General features: G+C 43.0%; 1 protein-coding gene across 2 annotated transcripts in view; it reads left to right on the forward strand.

Moving 5' to 3' along the window:
* The window catches only part of adisspa (adipose secreted signaling protein a), a 36,815-nt gene extending 18,012 nt beyond the window's left edge, over positions 1-18,803 (forward strand). For both annotated transcript variants that reach the window (XM_030724635.1, XM_030724636.1), the window contains 3 exons: positions 3,534-3,659; positions 12,158-12,244; positions 16,761-18,803. In XM_030724635.1, coding sequence (XP_030580495.1) covers positions 3,534-3,659; positions 12,158-12,244; positions 16,761-16,864 — 317 coding nt within the window. In that variant the 3' untranslated portion in view covers positions 16,865-18,803. The remainder of the gene's footprint in view (positions 1-3,533; positions 3,660-12,157; positions 12,245-16,760) is intronic.
* Positions 18,804-22,989: the final 4,186 nt, after the last annotated feature.

A 22,989-nucleotide genomic window follows, 5' to 3' on the forward strand; every position in this document is an offset into this window, starting at 1 on the left:
CATGGAGTTATAAAATACAAGATTTTTATTTTCCATCAATCACAAACCAAAAAAAAATTTATGTGTGTTTAAGGGGGGGGACAGGAGGAGGGGAGGTGAAGGAGCACAGGGGCACCTAATCAGCGCCGTGCCTCTGTTATTGATCATCTCATATGCACAGCGGTTAAATACAGAAAATGCAGACTAGAGAAATAATTTCGCCACATAGCTTTGGCACCCCTATGCATTGCATTTATTTCATACCCACTTTTTGCGCCACTGTCTCCCATCTGAGCTCGGATCCATTCTTTAAGTGTGCTCTCTTTCTCCCACTCTTTATTATATTTTTTCTATATTTTCCCCACTTACTGGAGCTCATTCTTATGCTGCCTCCTCACTCTGGGCTGTTATGAGTGTTTGTTTGGATGTGCGCCCGGTCAACTTGGGCGGGAGCGATAAACAGGAAACGGGGGGCTTGGAAGGGACAAACTACCTACACTCATCTTTTGCTTTACTATAGAGCACCGAGAAATAATCAAGGAGTTTCATTCAGAAAGAAAGTCAAGCCCAAATAAGCAACTTGACGTTCAAAAACAAGCCCAAAAAAACCACAACCTGCAACTCATGAGATTTGCAAGCGACTTTATAAAAAAACAAGCCCAAAGTCACTTACAATAAGCGGACTTGGCAACACTGGTCTCCAGTGAAATGAACTGATTCGCCCAAAGCAGCCAATCCAGACATCACATTACTGTATAAACCAGGGGTGGGCAACTCCAGGCCTCGAGGGCCAGTGTCCTGCATGTTTTAGATGTGTTCCTGATCCAACACACCTGAATCACATATAGAAGTCATTAGCAGGACTCTGGAGAACTTGACTGCATACTGAGGAGGTAATTCAGCCATTTGATTCAGGTGTGTTGGATCAGGGACACATCTAAAACCTGCAGGACACTGGCCCTCGAGGCCTGGAATTGCCCACCCCTGGTATAGACACTCGAGTGATCTCCAGGCATTGATAGTGTGTGTAGTTGTGCATGAACAAGCTGATGCATGGAGTTTGCATAGATTGTAAATATTGGAATTGGGCATGGCAGGAGCTGAAGAGGGCTCTAGCTCTAAACTCATCCGACTTATGTGATCACATTTAACTGGAAATGTTTTACAATGGGACCAGATATTTCATCTGAGGTAAGCGAAAATCCAACTTGTGTGATCTGATTTAGATGATGATTTTTATTGGAATTAATGTATTAGGAAAAAATCAGGACATGCAGAAGCCATCCGACTAGAACGAAAATTAGATTTTGTGCGATTTCTGCTGTAATTGAAGTGCAAATCAATACAAGGGCTTCACTATAAGAAACTCTGTGAGTCTGGTGAATCAGCAGCCTTCTTCCAGAGAGAATTAATGAAACCAGTGCATCAAACATATAGCAGGTCAAAATACTTGCACTATTTCATGGTAAAGCTGAGTGAGTAATATCTTGCATAGCTACAGTGCCTTGCGAAGGTATTTGGCCCCCTTGAACTTTTCAACCTTTTGCCACATTTCAGGCTTCAAACATAAAGATATAAAATTTTAATTTTTTGTGAAGAATCAAGTTCAAAGCCGGATTTGGATACAAAAAGATTTCCCAAGCTTTAAACATCTCAAGGAGCACTGTGCAAGCAATCATATTGAAATGGAAGGAGTATTAGACCACTGCAAATCTACCAAGACCCGGCCGTCCCTCTAAACTTTCATCTCAAACAAGGAGAAGACTGATCAGAGATGCAGCCAAGAGGCCCATGATCACTCTGGATGAGCTGCAGAGATCTACAGCTGAGGTGGGAGAGTCTGTCCATAGGACAACAATCAGTCGTACACTGCACAAATCTTGCCTTTATGGAAGAGTGGCAAGAAGAAAGCCATTTCTCAAAGATATCCATAAAAAGTCTCGTTTAAAGTTTGCCACAAGCCACCTGGGAGACACACCAAACATGTGGAAGAAGGTGCTCTGGTCAGATGAACCCAAAATCGAACTGTTTGGCCACAATGCAAAACGATATGTTTGGCGTAAAAGCAACACAGCTCATCACTCTAAACACACCATCCCCACTGTCAAACATGGTGGTGGCAGCATCATGGTTTGGGCCTGCTTTTCATCAGCAGGGACAGGGAAGATGGTCAAGATGGCCCCATCCATTTGGATGGGGCCAAATACAGGACCATTCTGGAAGAAAACCTTTTGAAGTCTGCAAGAGACCTGAGACTGGGACGGAGATTTCTCTTCCAACAAGACAATGATCCAAAACATAAAGCCAAATCTACAATGGAATGGTTCACAAATAAACGTATCCAGGTGTTGGAATGGCCAAGTCAAAGTCCAGACTTGAATCCAATCGAGAATCTGTGGAAAGAGCTGAAGACTGCTGTTCATAAACGCTCTCCATCCCACCTCACTGAGCTCAAGCTGTTTTGCAAGGAAGAATGGGCAAGAATTTCAGTCTCTCGATGTGCAAAACTGATAGAGACATACCCCAAGCGACTTGCAGCTGTAATTGCAGCAAAAGGTGGCGCTACAAAGTATTAACGCAAGGGGGGCCGAATAATATTGCACGCCCCACTTTTCAGTTTTTTATTTGTTAAAAAAGTTTGACTCATCCAATAAGTTTCATTCCACTTCACGATTGTGTCCCACTTGTTGTTGATTCTTCACAAAAAATTAAAATTTTATATCTTTATGTTTGAAGCCTGAAATGTGGCAAAAGGTTGAAAAGTTCAAGGGGGCCGAATACTTTCGCAAGGCACTGTATATAATGACGATGAACAAAGAAAGCAACAGTACCTGCCTGTGTGCCTTAACCCTTTGACACCGAATGGATCACCCGTGGCACAACATACTTCAAAAGTGCTGCAGTTCGCGGACTTCCAGCAACAAATACCGTAATACCCCTATATGGCTGTGACATGCAATTTCTGGGCTTTCAGGAACCATTTGCATTTTTTCGATAGGTCAAATGGTTGCAGAGTTACGGTAATAAGCAACGTTCCTTTGATCAGCCGTCTCCGTGCTGATACGCCACGTCTCAATCAATGCCCTCAATGCCGCTATTGAGGGCAAGTAACAGGCGCTTCAGCAGCGAACGGTCCGGTGTTAAAGGGGTAATAATGTTTTCAAGTTCAGTGTGCTTGAAAATAGTATTAATGTGCCTGTGTTGGAACTGTTTTTGTGTTGTTGTCTCTCCGAGCCTGTGGGGGGCGCAGGTTTTCCCAATGCGCTATGTTGGACTGATTTGTAAATAGAAGAAGTGAACGGAAGTAGTTTTCTCAGGAGGTATAGAAAGCATAGTGCATCTCTGACAATCCAAAGCCATCCGCTCCTTCATATCCCTTTGAGTGGCAATATGAGTAAGTTTCAAGGTTGTATGTGTTTGTAAGATATTATGCATGTGATTATTCAAATAAGTTTGAGACATTTGATATGCTATATCAATTTAGCGGCCGCTACAGTGCCATACAAACAAAAGTGTAAATGTATATGTATAAATTATCTCCTCCCTCTCTTTAGGAGGTGTAAAGGTATCCTGTGAGTACAGAACCCACCAGGAGGGGGTGCTACAGGAGGAAATCACACTGGTTACCAGAGGGAGAAAAGACAACAGTCTAAAGGTCAGACTCCAGGCCAGGGTCATTGGTAGGTCCTTGCACACAGACACACATGTATGGATGCTAAAGCAAGTACGCATACCACTGGAAGTGAAATTTAATTATGTGTGGTTAATGGAAGGCATGACAGAAAATTGTGTATACGGTTGCCATCCATCCATCCATCCATTCATTCATTCTCTTCCGCTTATCCGGGGCCGGGTCGCGGGGGGCAGGAGCCTAAGCAGAGAAGCCTCTCCCCAGCCACCTCCTCCAGCTCATCAGGACGGACCCCAAGGCGTTCCCAGACCAGCCGAGAGATATAATCTCCCCAGCATGACCTGGGTCTTCCACAGGGCCTCTTCCCAGTGGGACATGCCCGGAACACCTCACCCAAGAGGCGGCCAGGAGGCATCCTAATCAGATGCCCGAGCCACCTCAACTGGCTCCTTTCGACGTGGAGGAGCAGGGGCTCTACTCTGAGCCCCTCCCGGATGGCTGCACTCCTCACCTTATCTCTAAGTGAGAGACTAGCCACCCTTCGGAGGAAACTCATTTCTGCTGCTTGTATTCGTGATCTTATTCTTTCGGTCACTACCCAAAGCTCATGACCATAGGTGAGGGTAGGAACGTAGATCGACCGGTAAATCGAGAGCTTTGCTTTTACACTAAGCTCCCTCTTCACCATGACAGACCGGTGCAGCGCCCGCATCACTGCAGAAGCAGCCCCGATTCGTCTGTTGATCTCCCGCTCCCTTCTCCCATCACTCGTGAACAAGACCCCGAGATACTTGAACTCCTCCACTTGGGGCAAAAACTCGTTCCTGAGCCAGAGAGGGCACTCTACCCTTATCCGGCTGAGGACCATGGCCTCAGACTTAGAGGTGCTGATTCCCATTTCAGCTGCTTCAGACTTGGCTACGAACCGCTACACTGCGAGCTGGAGGCACCCCCTGATGAAGCCAACAGGACCACATCATCTGCAAAGAGCAGAGATGAGACTCTAAAGCCACCAAGGAAGAAGCCTTCCGCCACCTGGCTACGCCTAGAAATTCTGTCCATAAAAGTTATGAACAGAATCAGTGACAAAGGGCAGCCCTGATGGAGTCCAACACCCACAGGAAACGAATCCGACTTATTACCTGCTATACGGACCAAGCTCTCACTGCAGTTGTACAGAGACTTAATGGCCCGCAACAACAGGCCAGACACCCCATACTCCCGCAGGACCTCCCACAGGATACCCCGAGGGACACGGTCGAATGCCTTCTCCAAGTCCACAAAGCACATGTAGACTGGTTGGGCAAACTCCCATGCCCACTCAAATATCCTTGAGAGGATAAAGAGTTGGTCCAGCGTTCCGCGACCAGGATGAAAACCACATTGTTCCTCCTGGATGTGAGGTTCGACTAACGGATGGACCCTCATTTCCAGCACCCTGGCATAGACCTTACCGGGGAGGCTGAGGAGTGTGATCCCCTGAAAATTGGAGCACACCCTCCAGTCTCCCTTCCTAAAGATGGGGACCACCACCCCGGTCTGCCAATCCAATGGCACTGCCCCAGATCTCCATGCGATGTTGCAGAGGCGTGTCAACCAAGACAGCCCTACAACATCCAGAGCCTTCAGGAACTCAGGGCGAATCTCATCCACCCCAGGGGCCCTGCCACCAAGGAGTTGTTTAACTGCCTCAGTGACCTCACCCCCAGTGACGGTCAAGTCATCTCCCTCATCCCCAGACTCTGCTTCCATTACAGAAGGCGTGTCAGTGGGATTCAGGAGGTCCTCGAAGTATTCCTTCCACCATCCGACTATAGCCTCAGTTGAAGTCAGCAGCACCCCACCCGCACATACTGTGTGAGTGGAGCACTGCTTTCCCCTCCTGAGTTGCCTGATGGTTTGCCAGAATCGCTTCGATGCTGTCCAAAAGTCTTTTTCCATAGCCTCACCGAACTCCTCCCACACCCGAGTTTTTGCTTCAGCCACTGCCCGAGTTGCATTCCACTTGGCCTGCCAATACCTGTCAGTGGCCTCCGGAGTCCCACAGGCTAACCAAGCATGACAGGACTCTTTCTTCAGCTTGATGGCTCCCTTCACCTCCGGTGACCACCGTCTGGTTCCGGGGTTACCACCACGACAGGCACCAACCATCTTGCAGCCACAGCTCTGAGCAGCAGCCTCAACAATGGAGGTGCGGAACATGGTCCATTCGGACTCAATGTCCTCAGCCTCCCTCGGAATGCTGTCGAAGTTCTGCCGTAGGTGGGAGTTGAAGATCTCCCGGAATGGGGCTTCTGCCAGGCGTTCCCAGCGCACCCTCACAATACGTTTAGGTGCACCAGGTCTGTCCAGCATCTTCCCCCGCCACCTGATCCAACTCACCACCAGGTGGTGATCAGTTGACAGCTCAGCTCCTCTCTTCACCCGAGTGTCCAAAACATACGGCCGCAGATCTGATGATACGATTACAAAATCGATGATCGACCTGCGACCTAGGGTGTCCTGGTGCCATGTGCACTTATGGACATCCTTATGTTCGAACATGGTGTTTGTTATGGACAAACTGTGGTTTGCACAGAAGTCCAATAACAAAACACCCTTCGGGTTCAGATCGGGCAGGCCGTTCCTCCCAATCACACCCCTCCAGGTCTCACTGTCATTGCCCACGTGAGCGTTGAAGTCTCCCAGCAAGACTATGGGGTCACCAGATGGAGCACTCTCCAGCACCCCGCCCAGTGACTCCAAAAAGGGTGGGTACTCTGAACTGTCATTCGGCGCATAAGCGCAAACAACAGTCAGGACCCGTTCCCCGGCCCGAAGGTGCAGGAAAACTACCCTCTCGTCCACCGGTGAAAACTCCAACGTACAGGCAGCAAGCTGGGGGGATACAAGAATACCCACCCCAGCTCGCCGCCTCTCACAGAGGGCAACTCCAGACTGGAACAGAGTCCAGCCCTTCTCCAGGAGACTGGTTCCAGAGCCCAGGCCATGCGTTGAGGTGAGCCCAACTATATCTAGCTGGTATCTCTCAACCTCACGCACTAGCTCAGGCTCCTTCCCCACCAGAGAGGTGAGATTCCATATCCCAATAGCCAGTCTCGATAGCCGGGGATCAGTCTGTCAGGGCCTCTACCCTCGGCCACCACCCGACACACACCGCACCCGACCCCTACGACGCCTCCTGCGGGTGGTGGGCCTACAGGCCATGTAACCTCTTCAGGGCTAATGCCTGGCCACCAGATGCTCTCTCTTGAGCTCCCTCCCCAGGCCTGGCTTCAGGGTGGGGCCCCGGTAACCCTATCCCGGGCAGGGTAAACTGTTCCCTTGTTGTTACAAACATAGGGGTCTTCTGAACCACTCTTTGTCTGGACCCTCACCCAGGACCAGTTTGCCATGGGAGACCCTACCAGGGGGACAAGCCCCCGGGCAACATAGCTCCCTCGATCACTGGGACACACAAACCCCTCCACCATGATAAGGTGGTGATTCATAGAGGAGCATTTCTGTGGTTGCATTTCTGTAATTCAGAGGATAGATGGAATAAATCTGTCACACTGGCTGGATACTGAGGAGCTTTGCAAATTTGTATGTTCTGTATGATTCAGTTCAATTCAAATTATTGTAAGGGGCTTTATATAGTAAGGTAAAGACCCTAAGAAGAACATCAGTGATTAGGCAATTCCTGATGAGCAGCAACTTATTTTTAACATAAATAGACCTTTGGCAGAGCCAGTCTAGTGGAGGGGTCACAGGTATCTGCCTGACAACCTTTGGAGCAAAAGAGAGGAACACTGAAAGACCTAAAGCTAAATTGTACAATTCTTTTATCAGGTATATAAATTGCCCACCTTGGCCAGTCCGACCAGCTCTCCCTGCTGCTCACCCCAGCGTACACCCCTCTTAGATGGAAAGCCAGGCTTACATAAAAACCATTACAACCTGGCCTGAAAACACACTCTCCAACCTACAGACTGGGATCTATTTGAACACGAGGACCTGGGAACATTTTGGAAATGTGACTGTTAGCAAAAACATCCAGGTTTTCTCTAACCAGAAACCTTGGATGAACAGTCAAGTCTGTACACTCCTCCAAACGTGCGATGCTGCCTTCAGGTCAGGCAACAGAGCTCTATATTAATGCTGCTCGACCTGACCTGAAAAGAGGAATTAAAAAAGCTAAGGCGTAGTACAGGAGGAGAATAGAGTCTCACACGTGTGGCAGGGCATTCAGAACATCACAAACTTCAGAGGCTGTGATGTGACAGCAGGAGACCTGATTGTGTCACTAACAAAGGAACTTAACTGTTTCTTTGCTTGCTTTGAGACACCAAACGACCACTCATCTGCTCTGACCCTGCCCACCCCCCACCCCGACTGGGTTCTAGCACCACCCCACTCAGACTCTTTTTCCACCGAATGGGTGACGGTGCCAGTGCCAGTCTTTGAACCGTTCAGTGTTTTTCTTTTCCATTGTGAATGCATACGGTGCTTGGCCGACATATGTGTTCAACTCCTGCACCACAAGCTAGCTGGTCTGGAACCAAGAACACATGACGCAAGTGGCAGAAGGGTGTGACTCTGCCACCTCGACATAAAATTTTCTACCACTATTTCACTACATGGTGTGTACTAAATATTGATGCCATTTTTCTGTTGGGGTGCCCAAACTTATGCACCTGCCTAATTTTGTTTAAATAATTATTGCACACTTTCTGTAAATCCTAAAAACTTCATTTCACTTCTCAAATATCACTGTGTTCATCTGTTATATGATATATTTAACTGAAATTTCTGATCTGAATAACCAATGACTTATAAAGGAAAATCATGAAAATTATCAGGGGTGCCCCAAATTTTGCATACCACTGTACATAAAGGATCCGCTCGCAAAGTGCAGTGAATATGCAGGCACGTTCTTAAGTGGTTCACCAGTGCATTGAAACTGACACCAAGCACCAGCACTTCGGCAATGGAAGCATAGTATCACTGTCCAGGAGCATGAGGTACGGAGGGTGCTCTTGACAGTGAACCCCAGAAAGGCTGCTAGCCCAGACGGAGTACTTGGCAAGGTGATCAGAGCATGTGCCCACCAACTCACCCTGATTGTCACCAGGATTTTCAGCTTCTCCCTGGCCCAAGCAGTCATCCCCCCTGCCAAAGAGGTCATCCATAAGCTGCCTAAATGATTACCACACTGTGAACCTCACATTGGTAATCGTGAAGTGCTTTGAGAGACCAGCATGCATGTTCCTCCAGCACATCAAGGACCACCCCACCACACACTTTCGACACCCATCAGTTTGCGTATCGTTTAAACAGATCCACAGAGGATGCCTGTAGCTCTCCACTCTGTGTTGAGCAACTTGGAGCAGCAGCAGAGCTAAGCTCACATCACAGCTCAGCCTTCAGTGCAATCATCCTGGACATTCTTACAGCCAAACTGCACACCCTGGGCATCCCCCTCACATCTTCCTGGATAAAGGACTTTTTAACCAACCAGCCCCAGACTGTGAAACTTGGCTCCCATCTCTCCTCCACCCGCACACTGAGCACTGGCTCCCTACAGGGCTGTGTGCTGAGCCCCCCTCCTGTACTGCCTCTACACCTATGACTGCACTCCAGCCCATGAAAACAACCTCATTGTCAAATTTGCTGAGGACACCACAGTGGTCGGACTCATCTCAAGGGGAGATGAGGCAGCCTACAGAGAGGAGGTCCTGACGTTGACAGCCTGGTATTCAGAGAACAACCTGCACTGAACACCATGAAAACCAAAGAGATCATCATCAACTTCAGGAAACACAGGACTGACCCAGACCCGTCTACATCAACGGCGAGTATGTGGAGAGGGTCCAAACCTCCAGGTTTCTTGGTGTCCTCATCTCTGCTGATCTCTCTTGGTCAGATAACATCACAGCTGTTATTAAGAAGGCTCAGCAGTGACTTCACTTCCTGAGGGTCCTCAGGAAGAACAACTTGGATTCAAACCTGCTGTTGACCTTTTACCGCTCATCCATTGAGAGCCTGCTGATGTACTGTATCACAGTATGGTACAGCAGTTGCACTGAGGGATAGGGTGAGGCTTCAGAGGGTAGTCAAGACAGCACAGAGAATCGTTGGCTGCCCTCTACCCTCCCTGATGGACATCTACACCTCCCGCTGCCTCAGCAGAGCCAGGAACATCATCAAGCACAGCTCACACCCTGGCTTTGAACTGTTTGACCTACTGCCCTCTGGCAGGTGCACACAGTTGAACACCCTAAGTTTGTTCAAATTAGAGGTCTGAAAATGGTGAAATGGACTAGATGGTAAATGGACTAGTTCTTATATAGCGCTTTTCTACTCAGTATGAGCACTCAAAGCGCTTATACAACCTGTTTGCATTCACCCATGCACTCCCATTCATACAAGCACTTCCATTTTTACGAAGCTAAGTGCTTTTTTAATTAACTAACATTCACACGCATACATACTCCGACAGAACGGTCGGAGAGCAACTTGGGGTTAAGTATCTTGCCCAAGGATACATTGGCATGTAGCCTGGAGTAGCCAGGATTCGAACCGCTGACCTTCCGATCAGTAGGTGACCTGCTCTACCTACTGAGCTACAGCCACCCTACTGAGCTACAGCCACCCAAAAAGGCTACAAAAATCACACCTCAAATTCAGCATGGCTGACTTCCTGTTGGGTTTCAGGTATGGCTCCAGGAGACTTTTTTTGGATGTCCCAGGATGTTACATGAGCCTGCAAAAGATAAAACATAGCTTTGGGGCTGATTTAAAAATAAAAATTCTAGGTGGTGCTCGGAGCCATTTTGCCATATTCAGTGATCACAGCAATCAAACCTGAAAGCTTAGATCATGAAAAAAGTGTCTGCCAAATTTCATGAGTTTTTGAGGTTTTGAGCTAAGCCTCTTAGACTGCTTGTTTCATGGCGAATCGTCTTGACACCAAGGTGTGCCATTATATGAAAACTCACTTAATCATCATCAATGTCTGAGGTTTTTTCAAACCACATTTGAGGTGGATTGGGCTAAAACTGGGAGGAAGGCTACATAAAAGTATAAAACATAATATTTCAGGATATTTTCAGTTCCAACTAGGTGGCGGTCTAACAATTTCTGACTACTGGCATATCAATGTTTTCAGGGCGGGAGCCTTATCAAACCACTTAAGTTTGGTGCAGATTGACAAATGTGCTTTGAGTTAGTCATTTTTCTTCATGCCAAAACATCAAAATTCACCATTTTGTCAGGGTCATGCCCTTTTGATGAAAATTTAGTTTTGAAAACAATCTAACACCAACTCCTTAAAGCTTTCCTGACCAAATTTGAGATGGTTCTGCTCAACCACCTTGGAGCTGTACATCAAAGTGTAAAACATCACATTTCCTGTTCCCACTAGGCTGCGCTGTGACTATCAATAAATATTGTGTTCAGGGGCGGACCCTTATCCTACTGAAGAAGTTTGATCCAGATTGGATCAAGTATGTGTCAATGAGATCAAAATTTCCTTGCGAATGATCAAAAGTTGCTGTGGCACCATGGCCACGCCCTCCAACAAAAACTCACCAGTTATGAAATTTTGATTCCCCGGTGTGTAATTTAGACTCCCCAAATATGAAGTTGATCCCATCCAGAAAGTACGAGGGCTGGAAATCACTAAATTTGCTTAATTAATTCAAAATGGCAGACTTCCTTTTGGGTGTAGGGCATCGCTCCAAAAGGATTTTTTGTGCATTTGGGCATGTTACATATGTGTACCAAATTTAATACATGTACGTAAAACATAGCAGTGGGGCTCATCCTTAAGTGGTGCTATAGAGCCTTTTAGAACCCTCGTGTGCAAAACCATTAAATTATGTAAACTTTCACCAGGCCTGATGCATGTGCAAAATTTCATGAGTTTTTGAGCATGTTAAAGCCCTTAAAAAGGCACTTCATTTGCAAAATAATAATAATAAAAAAACGAAGCGATTACAATAGGCCCGTCGCACTCTCAGTGCTTGGGCCCTAATGAAGAATGCCAATGATTCCAATTAGGTGCTTTTCCAGTCACCCACAACCATACCTTTTCAGAAATTGTTTGAGCCTAAACCACGCTCCAGTGGGGTCCATTGTCAACTCTGACCATGTCCTGCTTTTTGTGCATTTTTCAGCCCGCAGCCTAATGGATCCAATAGGCTCCTTGTTGATGTGAGAGGCTCAGGCCTAATAATGAAGAACTCTAATGAGTCCAACAATTTTACAAAAACAGTTTTTCCAGTCACCCTTGATAGTCCTTTTCGGAAACCACTACATCCACTGTGAACTCTGAGTCCGTCCCTGGCAACGCTGATCTTTTTTAGCGTTTTTGAGCATGAAGCCCTACGATTACAATAATCTCCTTGCCAATCCCTTTGGGAGGCTCGAGTCAAAAAACTACAGTCTGCTTTGTTACATTGTATGGATTAATGGTGTAAGCATGTAATGAAAAATGACTGACAAACATTGTTTTTCTCTATCTGCATCTCTTCATCCACCCTACTTCTCTTTTCTTCTGTCCAGACCCCCATCATGGCACTCCCATGCTGCTGGAGGGGGTGAGGTGTCTGGGGCCCAAGAAAGATTCCCACACAAAGCACAGCAGTGATCGTAAGAGGATATGATGAAAAGATCCACATATCTCTGTATATAACTCCTGAAGTTACTCATACAGTGGGTATGGAAAGGATTCAGACCCCTTTACATTTTTCACTCTTTGTTTCAGTGCAGCCATTTGTTAAAATCAAAAAAAGTTCATTTTATTTCTCATTAATGTACACTCAGTGCTCCATCTTGACTGAAAAATCCAGAAATGTAGAAATCTTTGCAAATTTTTGTCATAAGTATTCAGACCCTTTGCTGTGCTATTTAACTCACATGCGGTCCATTTCTTCTGATCCTCCTTGGGATGGTTCTACTCCTTCATTAGAGTCCAGCTGTGTTTAATTAAACTGATTGGACTTGATTAGGAAAGGCACGCACCTGTCTATATAAGAACTCACAGCTCACAGTGCATGTCAGAGCAAATGAGAATCACGAGGTCGAAGGAACTGCCCAAGGAGCTCAGACAGAATTGTGGCAAGGCACAGATCTGGCCAAGGTTACAAAAGAATTTCTGCAGCACTCAAGGTTCCTAAGAGCACAGTGGCCTCCATAATCCTTAAATGGAAGAAGTTTGGGACGACCAGAACTCTTCCTAGACCTGGCCGTCCAGCCAAACTGAGGAATCGTGGGAGAAGAGCCTTGGTGAGAAAGGTAAAGAAGAACCCGAAGATCACTGTGGCTGAGCTCCAGAGATGCAGTAGGGAGGTGGGAGAAAGTTCCACAAAGTCAACTATCACTGCAGCCCTCCACCAGTTGATGCTTTATGGCAGACTGGCCCAATGGAAGCCTCTCCTCAGTGCAAGACATATGAAAGCCCGCATAGAGTTTGCCAAAAAACACATGAAGGACTCCCAGACTATGAGAAATAAGATTCTCTGGTCTGATGAGACGAAGACTGAACTTTTTCACTGCATGAAAAGAGGGATTTTTGACCCTGTATACTGACGCAAGCACTGCTAGTACACAACAGCTATCGATAGCTTACGGGGCAGCGCATTTGCGTTTGCCTGAGTCGGATACTGTCGTTTATGTACCAACCAGGGTTATTATAGTTAACGAAAATGAACGAAATAACGAAAACTGAAATTGAAAAAACATTGTCCTTAACTGAAATAAATAAAAACTAAAATTAAAAGGAAAAAAACGATAACTAACTAAAACTGTTTTATGAGTTTAAAAAACTAACTAAAACTAACTAAAATTATAGATAAAATGACCTTCCTTTTCTTGTTTGTCATTTTATTTAAAAGCCTTGTGGATTGATCATTTTTCCGCTCTCCGAGTTTAAGCTGGGAGCGCCGTCGGGCAGCTGTGTGCGTGCGTGCTGGTCCGAAAAGTAATGGCAGCGGTCTGTTGAGAAGCGGCAGAGTCCCTTATGGAGTTCTTTGAGTCCGATAATACAGATAGAAGAGTGTCTTGTTGTGAGAGATGAAAAATGTATGGAACACGTCTCAGTGAGGAAAAAACACCAACAAAGTCCACCTGAGAAGCGCACACAAGGCAGCTACGGAAACCGCTCTGAACTGAAGGAATCTGGGGTTCACCTCCGGAGAAATGTGACTACTCCTCGCTGCCACGCAGCCGCAACGTTGTGATGAACCTGTTCCATCCTTGTGCGTTTCTGGCCACTTTATCAGTGAGAGAATAATAATCAGGAGCAATCAATATAAGGACTCACAAATGTCAGCAAATTCCTGGAGGGAGCTGCTAAAACTGTCGGAATGGACGCGAGGGAATGAAGAAAGTGAAAAAAGAGGGACAAATATGTTTGCAGTCATAAAAATGGGCACAAAGAGCGAGGACCAAAAGAAGTCCCAGGCGGCACCGCATATAAAACACCAGCACAAGACCGTAAGTTAATGAACACACACAATCCAGCTACACAAGCAGAAGTGTGACGTGAGGTCGGCTATATATCAAGCATCTAACCAAGCTAGCTCCAAAACAGAAGCTGTTGTTAATCTGCAGCACTGACGCTGAACTTTATTGAGAGTTTATTGTAGAATTTATTGAATTTGGGAGTTCATGTTTTTCTTTGTTTCTCCCTGTTGATGTTCATGTGTGTCCTTAATGTTACACACATTTAGCACGTAGTGCTTCTGTCTTGTGAACAGTTGGTTGTTGAATATATTTCTTTATGGTATCTTTTGTTGAGTTTTTTTATTACACAAGAGTTACTCTTGTACCTTGAATCTTGCGCCTGACAAAGTATGAAAAACTAAAACTAATACTGAAACTAACGAAACTAAACTAAAACTAAGCAATAAAATAAAAACAAAAAACTAATAAAAACGAGCAAAACCACCCTGAAAACTAATTAAAACTAGGGGTGGGACTTTAACGCGTTAATTTCGATTAATTAATTGCGGGGAAAATAACGAATTAAAAATTTTAATGCATTTTAATCGCACTTTGCACCGTGGAACGTTTCTCAGTGCACGAATTCCAGGCATACAGATTATATCAACGCACAATGTCCAAATTCAGGGGCCGCATCGTTCGAAGGACCCGGCCCACGTCCTTTGCAGCTCACAAAGACCGCAAAGACCGGAAGTGAGCGGCTAGCCTTCATATTGGGTCGCCTGCCCTCACCTCAGCATAGCTCATGGCGCCTAGCAATGTGAGTACGAAGCACAGCTGTGGGAAAGCAGCTGGTTAAACGGAGAACGAATTTTTTCTCCTTTTTGTGGTTTAATTTTAATTCTTTTATTCAAAATAAGCTGTTAAAACAAGCATAACACATTTCAACATCAAGGAATACAGCTGAGCGAATGATTAATTTCCAATTATATTAAGTGAGACATTAATGTTGACTAAAACTATCCAGTTATGATGCTTAACTTTAATTTCAGGAGTTTGTTTATCACAGGAGCACTTCCACCCGTCGTTGGTCTGTGTAGTAGACTGGTGGGAAAATAAACAAATTGTTGACGTTTAAGTATTCATTCATCAACCAAACTTAAATTAACATTTATCATGTTAAATATTGATATGTGATTAAAATGCGATTAATTTCGATTAATTATTTACAAAGCTTCTAATTAATTCGATTAATTTTTTTAATCGAGTCCCACCCCTAGTCTGAATACTTATGACCATGTGATATTTCAGTTTTTCTTTTTAAATAAATTTACAAAAATTTCTACATTTGTCTTTTTTTCTGTCAAGATGGGGTGCTGAGTGTACATTAATGAGAAATAAAATTAACTTTTGTGATTTTAGCAAATGGCTGCAACAAAACAAAGAGTGAAAAATTTAAAGGGGTCTGAATACTTTCCGTACCCACTGTATCACATTTCCACCACCGTGGTGCCGGTGCTCGTGCTGATTCCATTGAACCGGCAAAACGGGCACACGTTTCCACCGATCTTTGGGAACTGATCCTTTACGTATGAGTGTGGGTGGGTCCTCGTCTGGACACGGAAGCCAAAGGGCACAGATGTGGGAGAATATGCTCCCCTTTGTTGTGCTGCAAATACATTTTACAGTCCAAGCAATACTACTTCAGCATTTGTGTGCAGCACAGAGGGAAACACAGACAGCGATTATAAAGCAAGAAGACAAGTACGCACTTTGTGTTCTTTTATCTATAATATGAACTGATACAAAGCAGCAAGTTCAGCCTTAGAGCCCAACCTAATTCACAGCCGTGAAAATCACATCACTTTTCTCATGTAATACACACCATGCAGTGAAATAGCGGTAGAAAACTTTACGTTGAGATGGCATAGTCATGCCCTTCTACCACTTTCATCACATGTTCTTGGTTCCAGACAGCTAGGTTGTGGTGCTGGAGTTGAACCCTTTTTTCAGCCAAGCACTGAGTGCATTTGTGGTGGACGAAATGCTGAACGGTTCAGACACTGGCACCAGCACTGGCACCCGGTCGGTGGAAAAAGGGCCTCAATGACTGGGTCAGTGTTCAGAGTAGTAGGTAGAAACACGAGTTCCCTAGGTTAATAAGTAAGTCATGATTCTAACATAATGGATACATGTGTGATACCTTTTACTGTCTGATCTGTTTGTTTATTTCAGTTTTATTTTTATAAAAGCAACTAAAGAATAATTTATGTATCTTATGTCAGCTGTTTCTATTTCTGTGAAATACATTTTTTCAATGTTAAATTGTGACAGCTTACATCTAATCTAAATCTAATAATACAATATTTTAAGTATATACTGCTAGTGCTCTTAAAGAATAAGAATGAGGCTTTTGTCCTCTAGTTGCATGATTTTTATGTCAAATTCTAACCAAATATAGCTCATAATTAAAGTGGTGACATCAGCAGTTTTAAGTCCTGTGCAGTTGCTTGATTAAATTCTTCATATGCCTTGCTACACACTATATGGTGTTTTCAGAAAATTTTTAAATTATAATAATGAAATTGGCATATATGCCAATCAGCTAAAAAAATAAAATAATAATTCCTGAATAATATTAAGATTGTTTGTACTAGGTCCAAACTGTGGTCACATTGCTCCCTGCGAGTCAAAAGCAAAGTTTTCAGTATTCTCTCTTTAGACAACGGATGGCTGATGAGAGTTGGTTCATTCGGAGGGGGCTCCAGACAGAGGCAGAATCTGGATGGATTAAGATGCATCACCACTTCTTCCACACAAGGCTAGCTACATATTTTCTTCATCTATTGGTTGTGCTCACAGTTTTACATGTCTGTGGACTTTTTTACTGAATTTTCTTCTTCCCCCTTTAGTGACATAGGTGCCATAAGCAGCATAGGTATCGAACAGGGTTCTCCAAAAAAAAAAATTTTTTTAATTGATATTTGGACACTAATTGACACCAAAAGCTACTATCGAATTAGGTAATTATTTGCAACTGTATGCTGAGGGAGCTAGGCACCAAATGTAATCAGTCCTGCCTGTATGTAGCTTTAAGACACTGTTAATTTAATGGGATAACTGTTTGTGACTCAAAAGTGTTTCTTTTTTTTAAAGTCCCTGATTGAAGTTGTAAAATGTCTACCAGCAGCCAAACAGAAATGGTAGCATTATACCTTTACCAAATATTTGATCGGCAATGAAAATATTGTGCAGAGTCACCAGAAGTACAGGAAATAAACAGGGCTGCAGCAGAAGACAGTTGCATAGTCCACCATTGTTCTAATCTTTATTTAAAAACAATTATGCATTTTAGTTTTGTTGGGTTTTTTTCACCCCCTTGTGGTTTCAAAATGCATCGAGTATTTTCCTGGGTATCAGTACTGAATTTGAATAGTAGTATTGTGACAACCCTAAATGTCAGTATCAGATGTTTGGTACTATGGAAATCGCAAGTTATTATCACTTAATTGCCAAAGTAATATTCAAGTAATAGCCAAGCAATGAAAGTAACAAATTGAAATTTATATAACTGTTTACGAACAGGCCAGTAATAATATGGAAACAAATGTATGCCTATGAGGCAAAAACAATTGGTAATAGTGTAGTTATATATTGGTAAGAATATGATAATTTGCTACCAATAACATGCTAATATGTGTGCATTAAAATTTTTGACCTTTTCTGACTTGTGGTAGTAACCTCATAATAATAAAGGTAATATTGGTTAATGCTTTAATATATTAGGATACTATTATCATGTTACAGTGCTAGAATTAATCCTGCTTTATGTCCCCAGCATTTTTCTTTGTTTGCCTGTAAAAATTGAAATACTGTTTTAATGTTGTGGCTTATTACTTGGAAATGTGTACTAGTTTCTGTGTAATAGCCAGGTATTAGGACTGTAAAATACAAAAATGTATTAAAATGGAATTAGATTTTTTTAACCTATTAGAGCAAACTTCAAGAACTGTGATGATTACCTAAAATGCAAAACAATATGTTTCTACTGCATTTCATAGTAATATTTCCTAGGACCAGAAAAATGCACTACTGACATGAGGATATTGTCTAAAATTGAAAAAAAAAAAAAAAAAACGATGTGAATAAAAAGGAATCCATAGGTAATGATCATAAGCTCCAGGTAAACATTTCAGCATACACTGTTGAGAATCAGGCTGAACATGTTGATATGTTGGTTTTAACATCTTAAAATCATTACATTACATAAAATCATTATAAGCGCTTTGAGTGCTCATATCTGAGTAGAAAAGCGTTATATAAGAACTAGTCCATTTACCATTTACCATTACACTTGTGATATACATAAATGTCCTCATGGGAAATATGTAATTGGTTTAAAAATCAAAACAATTGCATTCCGAGCTTGTTTTTTTTAACAGAAAAATAAATCACATATTTTTCATGAGCTTCAGTGGTGGTTCAGCAAAACTAGCAGGTTACACTTTTTTAACACCATGAAAAATATTCATCATGAATCTTGACTGAAAGTGAACTGGAATTTTAACTCTAGTGACTCCAGTAAGCCGAAGACATTTAACATGAGAATTTTGAACAGTTTGTGTGAACATGTTGATTCTGGATGTGTACTCTGTAGTGTACACATTATGGTCCTCTGTCGTTTCACTAACCTGTCTTTCTTTGCACTTGTGACCTGACCATCTGTCTGATTGCCTAAATGTAAATAAAGCACCCCTCAGATGTATTCTGTATTTTGGCAGTTAATTTATATGATCTATATAGCTGTTATGTCCTTTGCGTTACCCCAGTTTTTGGGCACTATCTCTAGGTCAATGAATCAAGTAGTATAGGTACACTGCTTTAAACTGAATGCTTCCATCGAGTATTACGTCTTATCTAAGAGTGTGCACACTGCCTTGTTGCTTTCCTATTGTAGAGTCTTTGAGTGCTTAGTTTCCTTGTCTTCAAGTTTGTTCTAATAACTGAAAAATATTTTAATATAGAATGATATGAAAAGCAAATACATCCACTATCAAATATTAATGATTTATTGCCTCTGGAGTGAAAAGGTGAATCAAAACTGACAGAGTCACTCTTTCTTTGTTGAGAACTTGTCACTTTTAGTTGAATTACTTCTTTATTACCTTTGCTCTGAAAACAAACATGAACTGTAACTTCTGTTGAATAGTAAAAAATAATAATAGGCAATTTGCATACAGCAGTAGAGATAATTATAAGTAATTCACAGCAAAAGAATAATAGTGTAACATATTCTGTAGTATTATTGCCACCAGACCAAACTGGTTTGTTACAAGTATTAAACTCACATGATCACTTAAATTGTCTTTAACAACTTTACAAAGAAAACTTTTTTACTAACATAACTAAAAATGTTGAATTTTTTTTGTTTGTTTGTTTGTTTTTAAATCAGAGGTGGCTTTATATATAACCATGCCCTGATACTCAATGATGTACACCAGTCAGCCACAACATGCACACTGACTGGTCAAGTAATTAACATTATCTCATAGCAAGGGTGGAATATTAAGCCAGGGACATCAAATTCAATTCACTAAGCTCCATACTGGGAAATAAAAATCACGTCAAAAGCCAGACAAATTTGTCATTGTCTTTACTAGTAATAAGAAGAAAAAAATCAAAAAAAGGTTTCTATGATCACTCGATAGGCAAGAGGCAAGCTTGCCTAGAGCAGGTCTCAAGGGATTTTCTGTTTTTTAAGGGGGCTGCAGCACTCTTGAGTTTGGGAACCTCTGGCCTGGAGTGATGTCACACTGTGCAAAAATTGTATTAAGACAGTAATTGATAACAGCATCTGGAGTATCAGGGACTGAATCTTAAACATGGCAGCATGTCATTCAAGTTCAGAATGAATGAATGAATGAATTCCATTTCCAGAAGCAAAGAATTTGATAGTACCTCTGTCGGTCATGGCTGAAATAGGCATGGACTCTGTGTAACATTTTTTTTCAATTGATAGCTGTAAGAGGACACCTGTGAAAAGGTCTAACTCAACTAGACTACATTCTGCAAATTTATCATCTAAAAGAGACATTTTTATCCATCCATCCTCTTCTTCTTATCCGGGGGTCGGGTTGTGGGGGCAGCAGCCTAAGCTGAGAAGCCCAGGTTTCCCTTGCCTCAGCCACCTCCACCAGCTCATCCGGAGGGACCCCAAGGCATTCCCAGGCCAGCTAATAGATATAGTCTTTCCAGCATGTCCTGGGTCTACCCCGGGGCCCTGTCCTGGTGAGACATCCCTGGAACACCTCAACCGAGAGTCCCAGGAGGCATTCTAATCAGATGCCCGAACAACCTCAACTGGCTCCTCTTGATGTGGAGGAGCAGCAGCTCTACTTTGAGTCCCTCCCGGATGGCCGCACTCCTCACCCTATCTCTAAGAGAGAAGCCAGCCACCCTTCAGAGGAAGCTCATTTCCGCCACTTGTATTCACGATTTTATTCTTTCGGTCACTACCCAAAGCTCGTGACCATAGGTGAAAGTGGGGACGTAGACTGACTGGTAAATCGACAGCTTCGCTTTTACGCTCCCTCTTCACCATAACATACTAGTGCTGCGTCTGCAGTGATGCAGACACAGCCCTGATCCGTCTGTTGATCTCCCGCTCCCTTCTCCCGTCACTCGGGAACAAGACCCCAAGATACTTGAACTCCTCCACCTGGGGCAGGAACTTGTCCCTGAGTTGGAGAGGGCACTACACCCTTTTCTGGCTCAGGACCATGGCCTCAGACTCAGAGCTGCTGATTCTCATGCTGGCCACTTCACACTCGGCTGCGAACGTTCCACTGCAAGCTGGAGGCCACCTGATGAAGCCAACAGAACCACATGATCCGCATCATCCCATATATCTTTCTAGAGAGTTTACTGATGTCATGATAACTGCTGTTTACACCCCACTGTTAGGGATTATTTTTTACTCAATAAATAAAGGACAAATGTTTAAAGGTAAACTCCAGTAAATTAATTAATAAACAAATTAAATTCTACCAGATCAACCAAATAATAAACAATTAAATAATGCATTAGATAGAGAGCATCCGATCAGAACGTTCTAGACTAACTTCTCTCTTTCAGTGCATCTTATCTTGAGGACCGGCCACAGAACGTACAATTAAAACATCACCAACGTCACCATGTTCTGTCATTAATCTGGACAAAATTTCTCTGTATTGATTAAATTAGAACATCGGGAAGAAGGTGTGCTTATGACTGAGAGGAATCTGGGTCATGAAAAACCAGCTTGAACAAGACTGAATGACGAAGGTCAACTCATAGCGTCCAGAGATTGTTTATGTTTAGATAACAGGCTCTATAAAGATGTTATGGTTAGACAGGAACACGGGCTCAGAGCAAGAGAGCGAGAGTGCACACTCTTACTCTGGTTCCCCACATGGCCATGTGTGTATTTTTTCCGATTCTTTAATACATTAAATGTCTTACTTTTTTAATTAAAGTGTTTCAGGTGTCTTCCTTCATAAACAACCTGGTTACCCAGGGTTGAGACCAGGAAGCAGAGTTGCAGTCTTACACGCCTCTCTGCAGCTTCTCTCCTCCTGCCATCCCCCCAAAACCCCATCCCCATAGAGTCGGTGCCTGCTCCCAGACCACCAAAAAACAAAGCTAAAATCAGCAAAAAGCTATTTAAGCATAAAAATTCAAAAACAATAAATAATACAGCTTCATCAACTGCACCAAAAAATAAAACAATTAAATATGCATTGTTAAACATTAGGTCTCTCTCTTCCAAGTCCCTATTAGTAAATGATTTAATAATTGATCAACGTATTGATTTATTCTGCCTTACAGAAACCTGGTTACAGCAGGATGAATATGTTAGTTTAAATGAATCAACACCCCCGAGTCACAGTAACTGTCAGAATGCTCGAAGCACAGGTCGAGGAGGAGGATTAGCTGCAATCTTCAATTCCAGCTTATTAATTAATTAAAGACCCAGACAAAGTTTTCATTCTTTTGAAAGCCTGACTCTTAGTCTTGTCCATCCTAATTGGGAAAATCAAAAACCTGTTTTATTTGTTATTATCTATCGTCCACCTGGTCCTTACTCAGAGTTTCTGTCTGATTTCTCAGACTTTTTATCTGATTTAGTGCTCAGTTCAGATAAAATCATTATAGTGGGTGATTTTAACATCCATGTAGATGCTGAGAATGACATGAATGCCTCAACACTGCATTTAATCTATTGTTAGATTCAATTGGCTTCTCTCAAAATGTAAAGGAGCCCACCCACCACTTTAATCATACTCTGGATCTTGTCCTAACATTTTGGATCAGCTGAAGGCTTTTCAGAAAGCTTTTAGGACAGCCTGATAATAATGAATTACAATAATCCAGCCTAGAAGTAATAAATGCATGAATGAGCTTTTCAGCATCACTCTGAGAAAGGATGTTTCTAATTTTAGAAATATTGCGCAAATGCAAAAAAGCGGTCCTACATATTTGTTTAATATGTGCATTGAAGGACATATCCTGGTCAAAAATGACTCCAAGATTTCTCACAGTGTTACTGGAGGCCAAAGTAATGCCATCCAGAGTAAGTATCTGGTTAGACACCATGTTTCTAAGATTTGTGGGGCTGAGAACAAGAATTTCAGTTTTATCTGAATTTAGAAGCAGCAAATTAGAGGTCATCCAGGCCTTAATATCTTTAAGACATTCCTGCAGTTTAACTAATTGATGTGTGTCATCTGGCTTCATTGATAGGTAAAGCTGAGTATCATCTGCATAACAATGAAAATTGATGCAGTGCTTTCTAATAATACTGCCTAAGGGAAGCATGTATAATGTAAATAAAATTGGTCCTAGCACAGAACCCTGTGGAACTCCATAATTAACCTTAGTGTGTGAAGAAGACTCCCCATTTACATGAACAA

Source organism: Archocentrus centrarchus, unplaced genomic scaffold, assembly GCF_007364275.1.
Source record: "Archocentrus centrarchus isolate MPI-CPG fArcCen1 unplaced genomic scaffold, fArcCen1 scaffold_38_ctg1, whole genome shotgun sequence".
Lineage (NCBI taxonomy): Eukaryota > Metazoa > Chordata > Actinopteri > Cichliformes > Cichlidae > Archocentrus > Archocentrus centrarchus.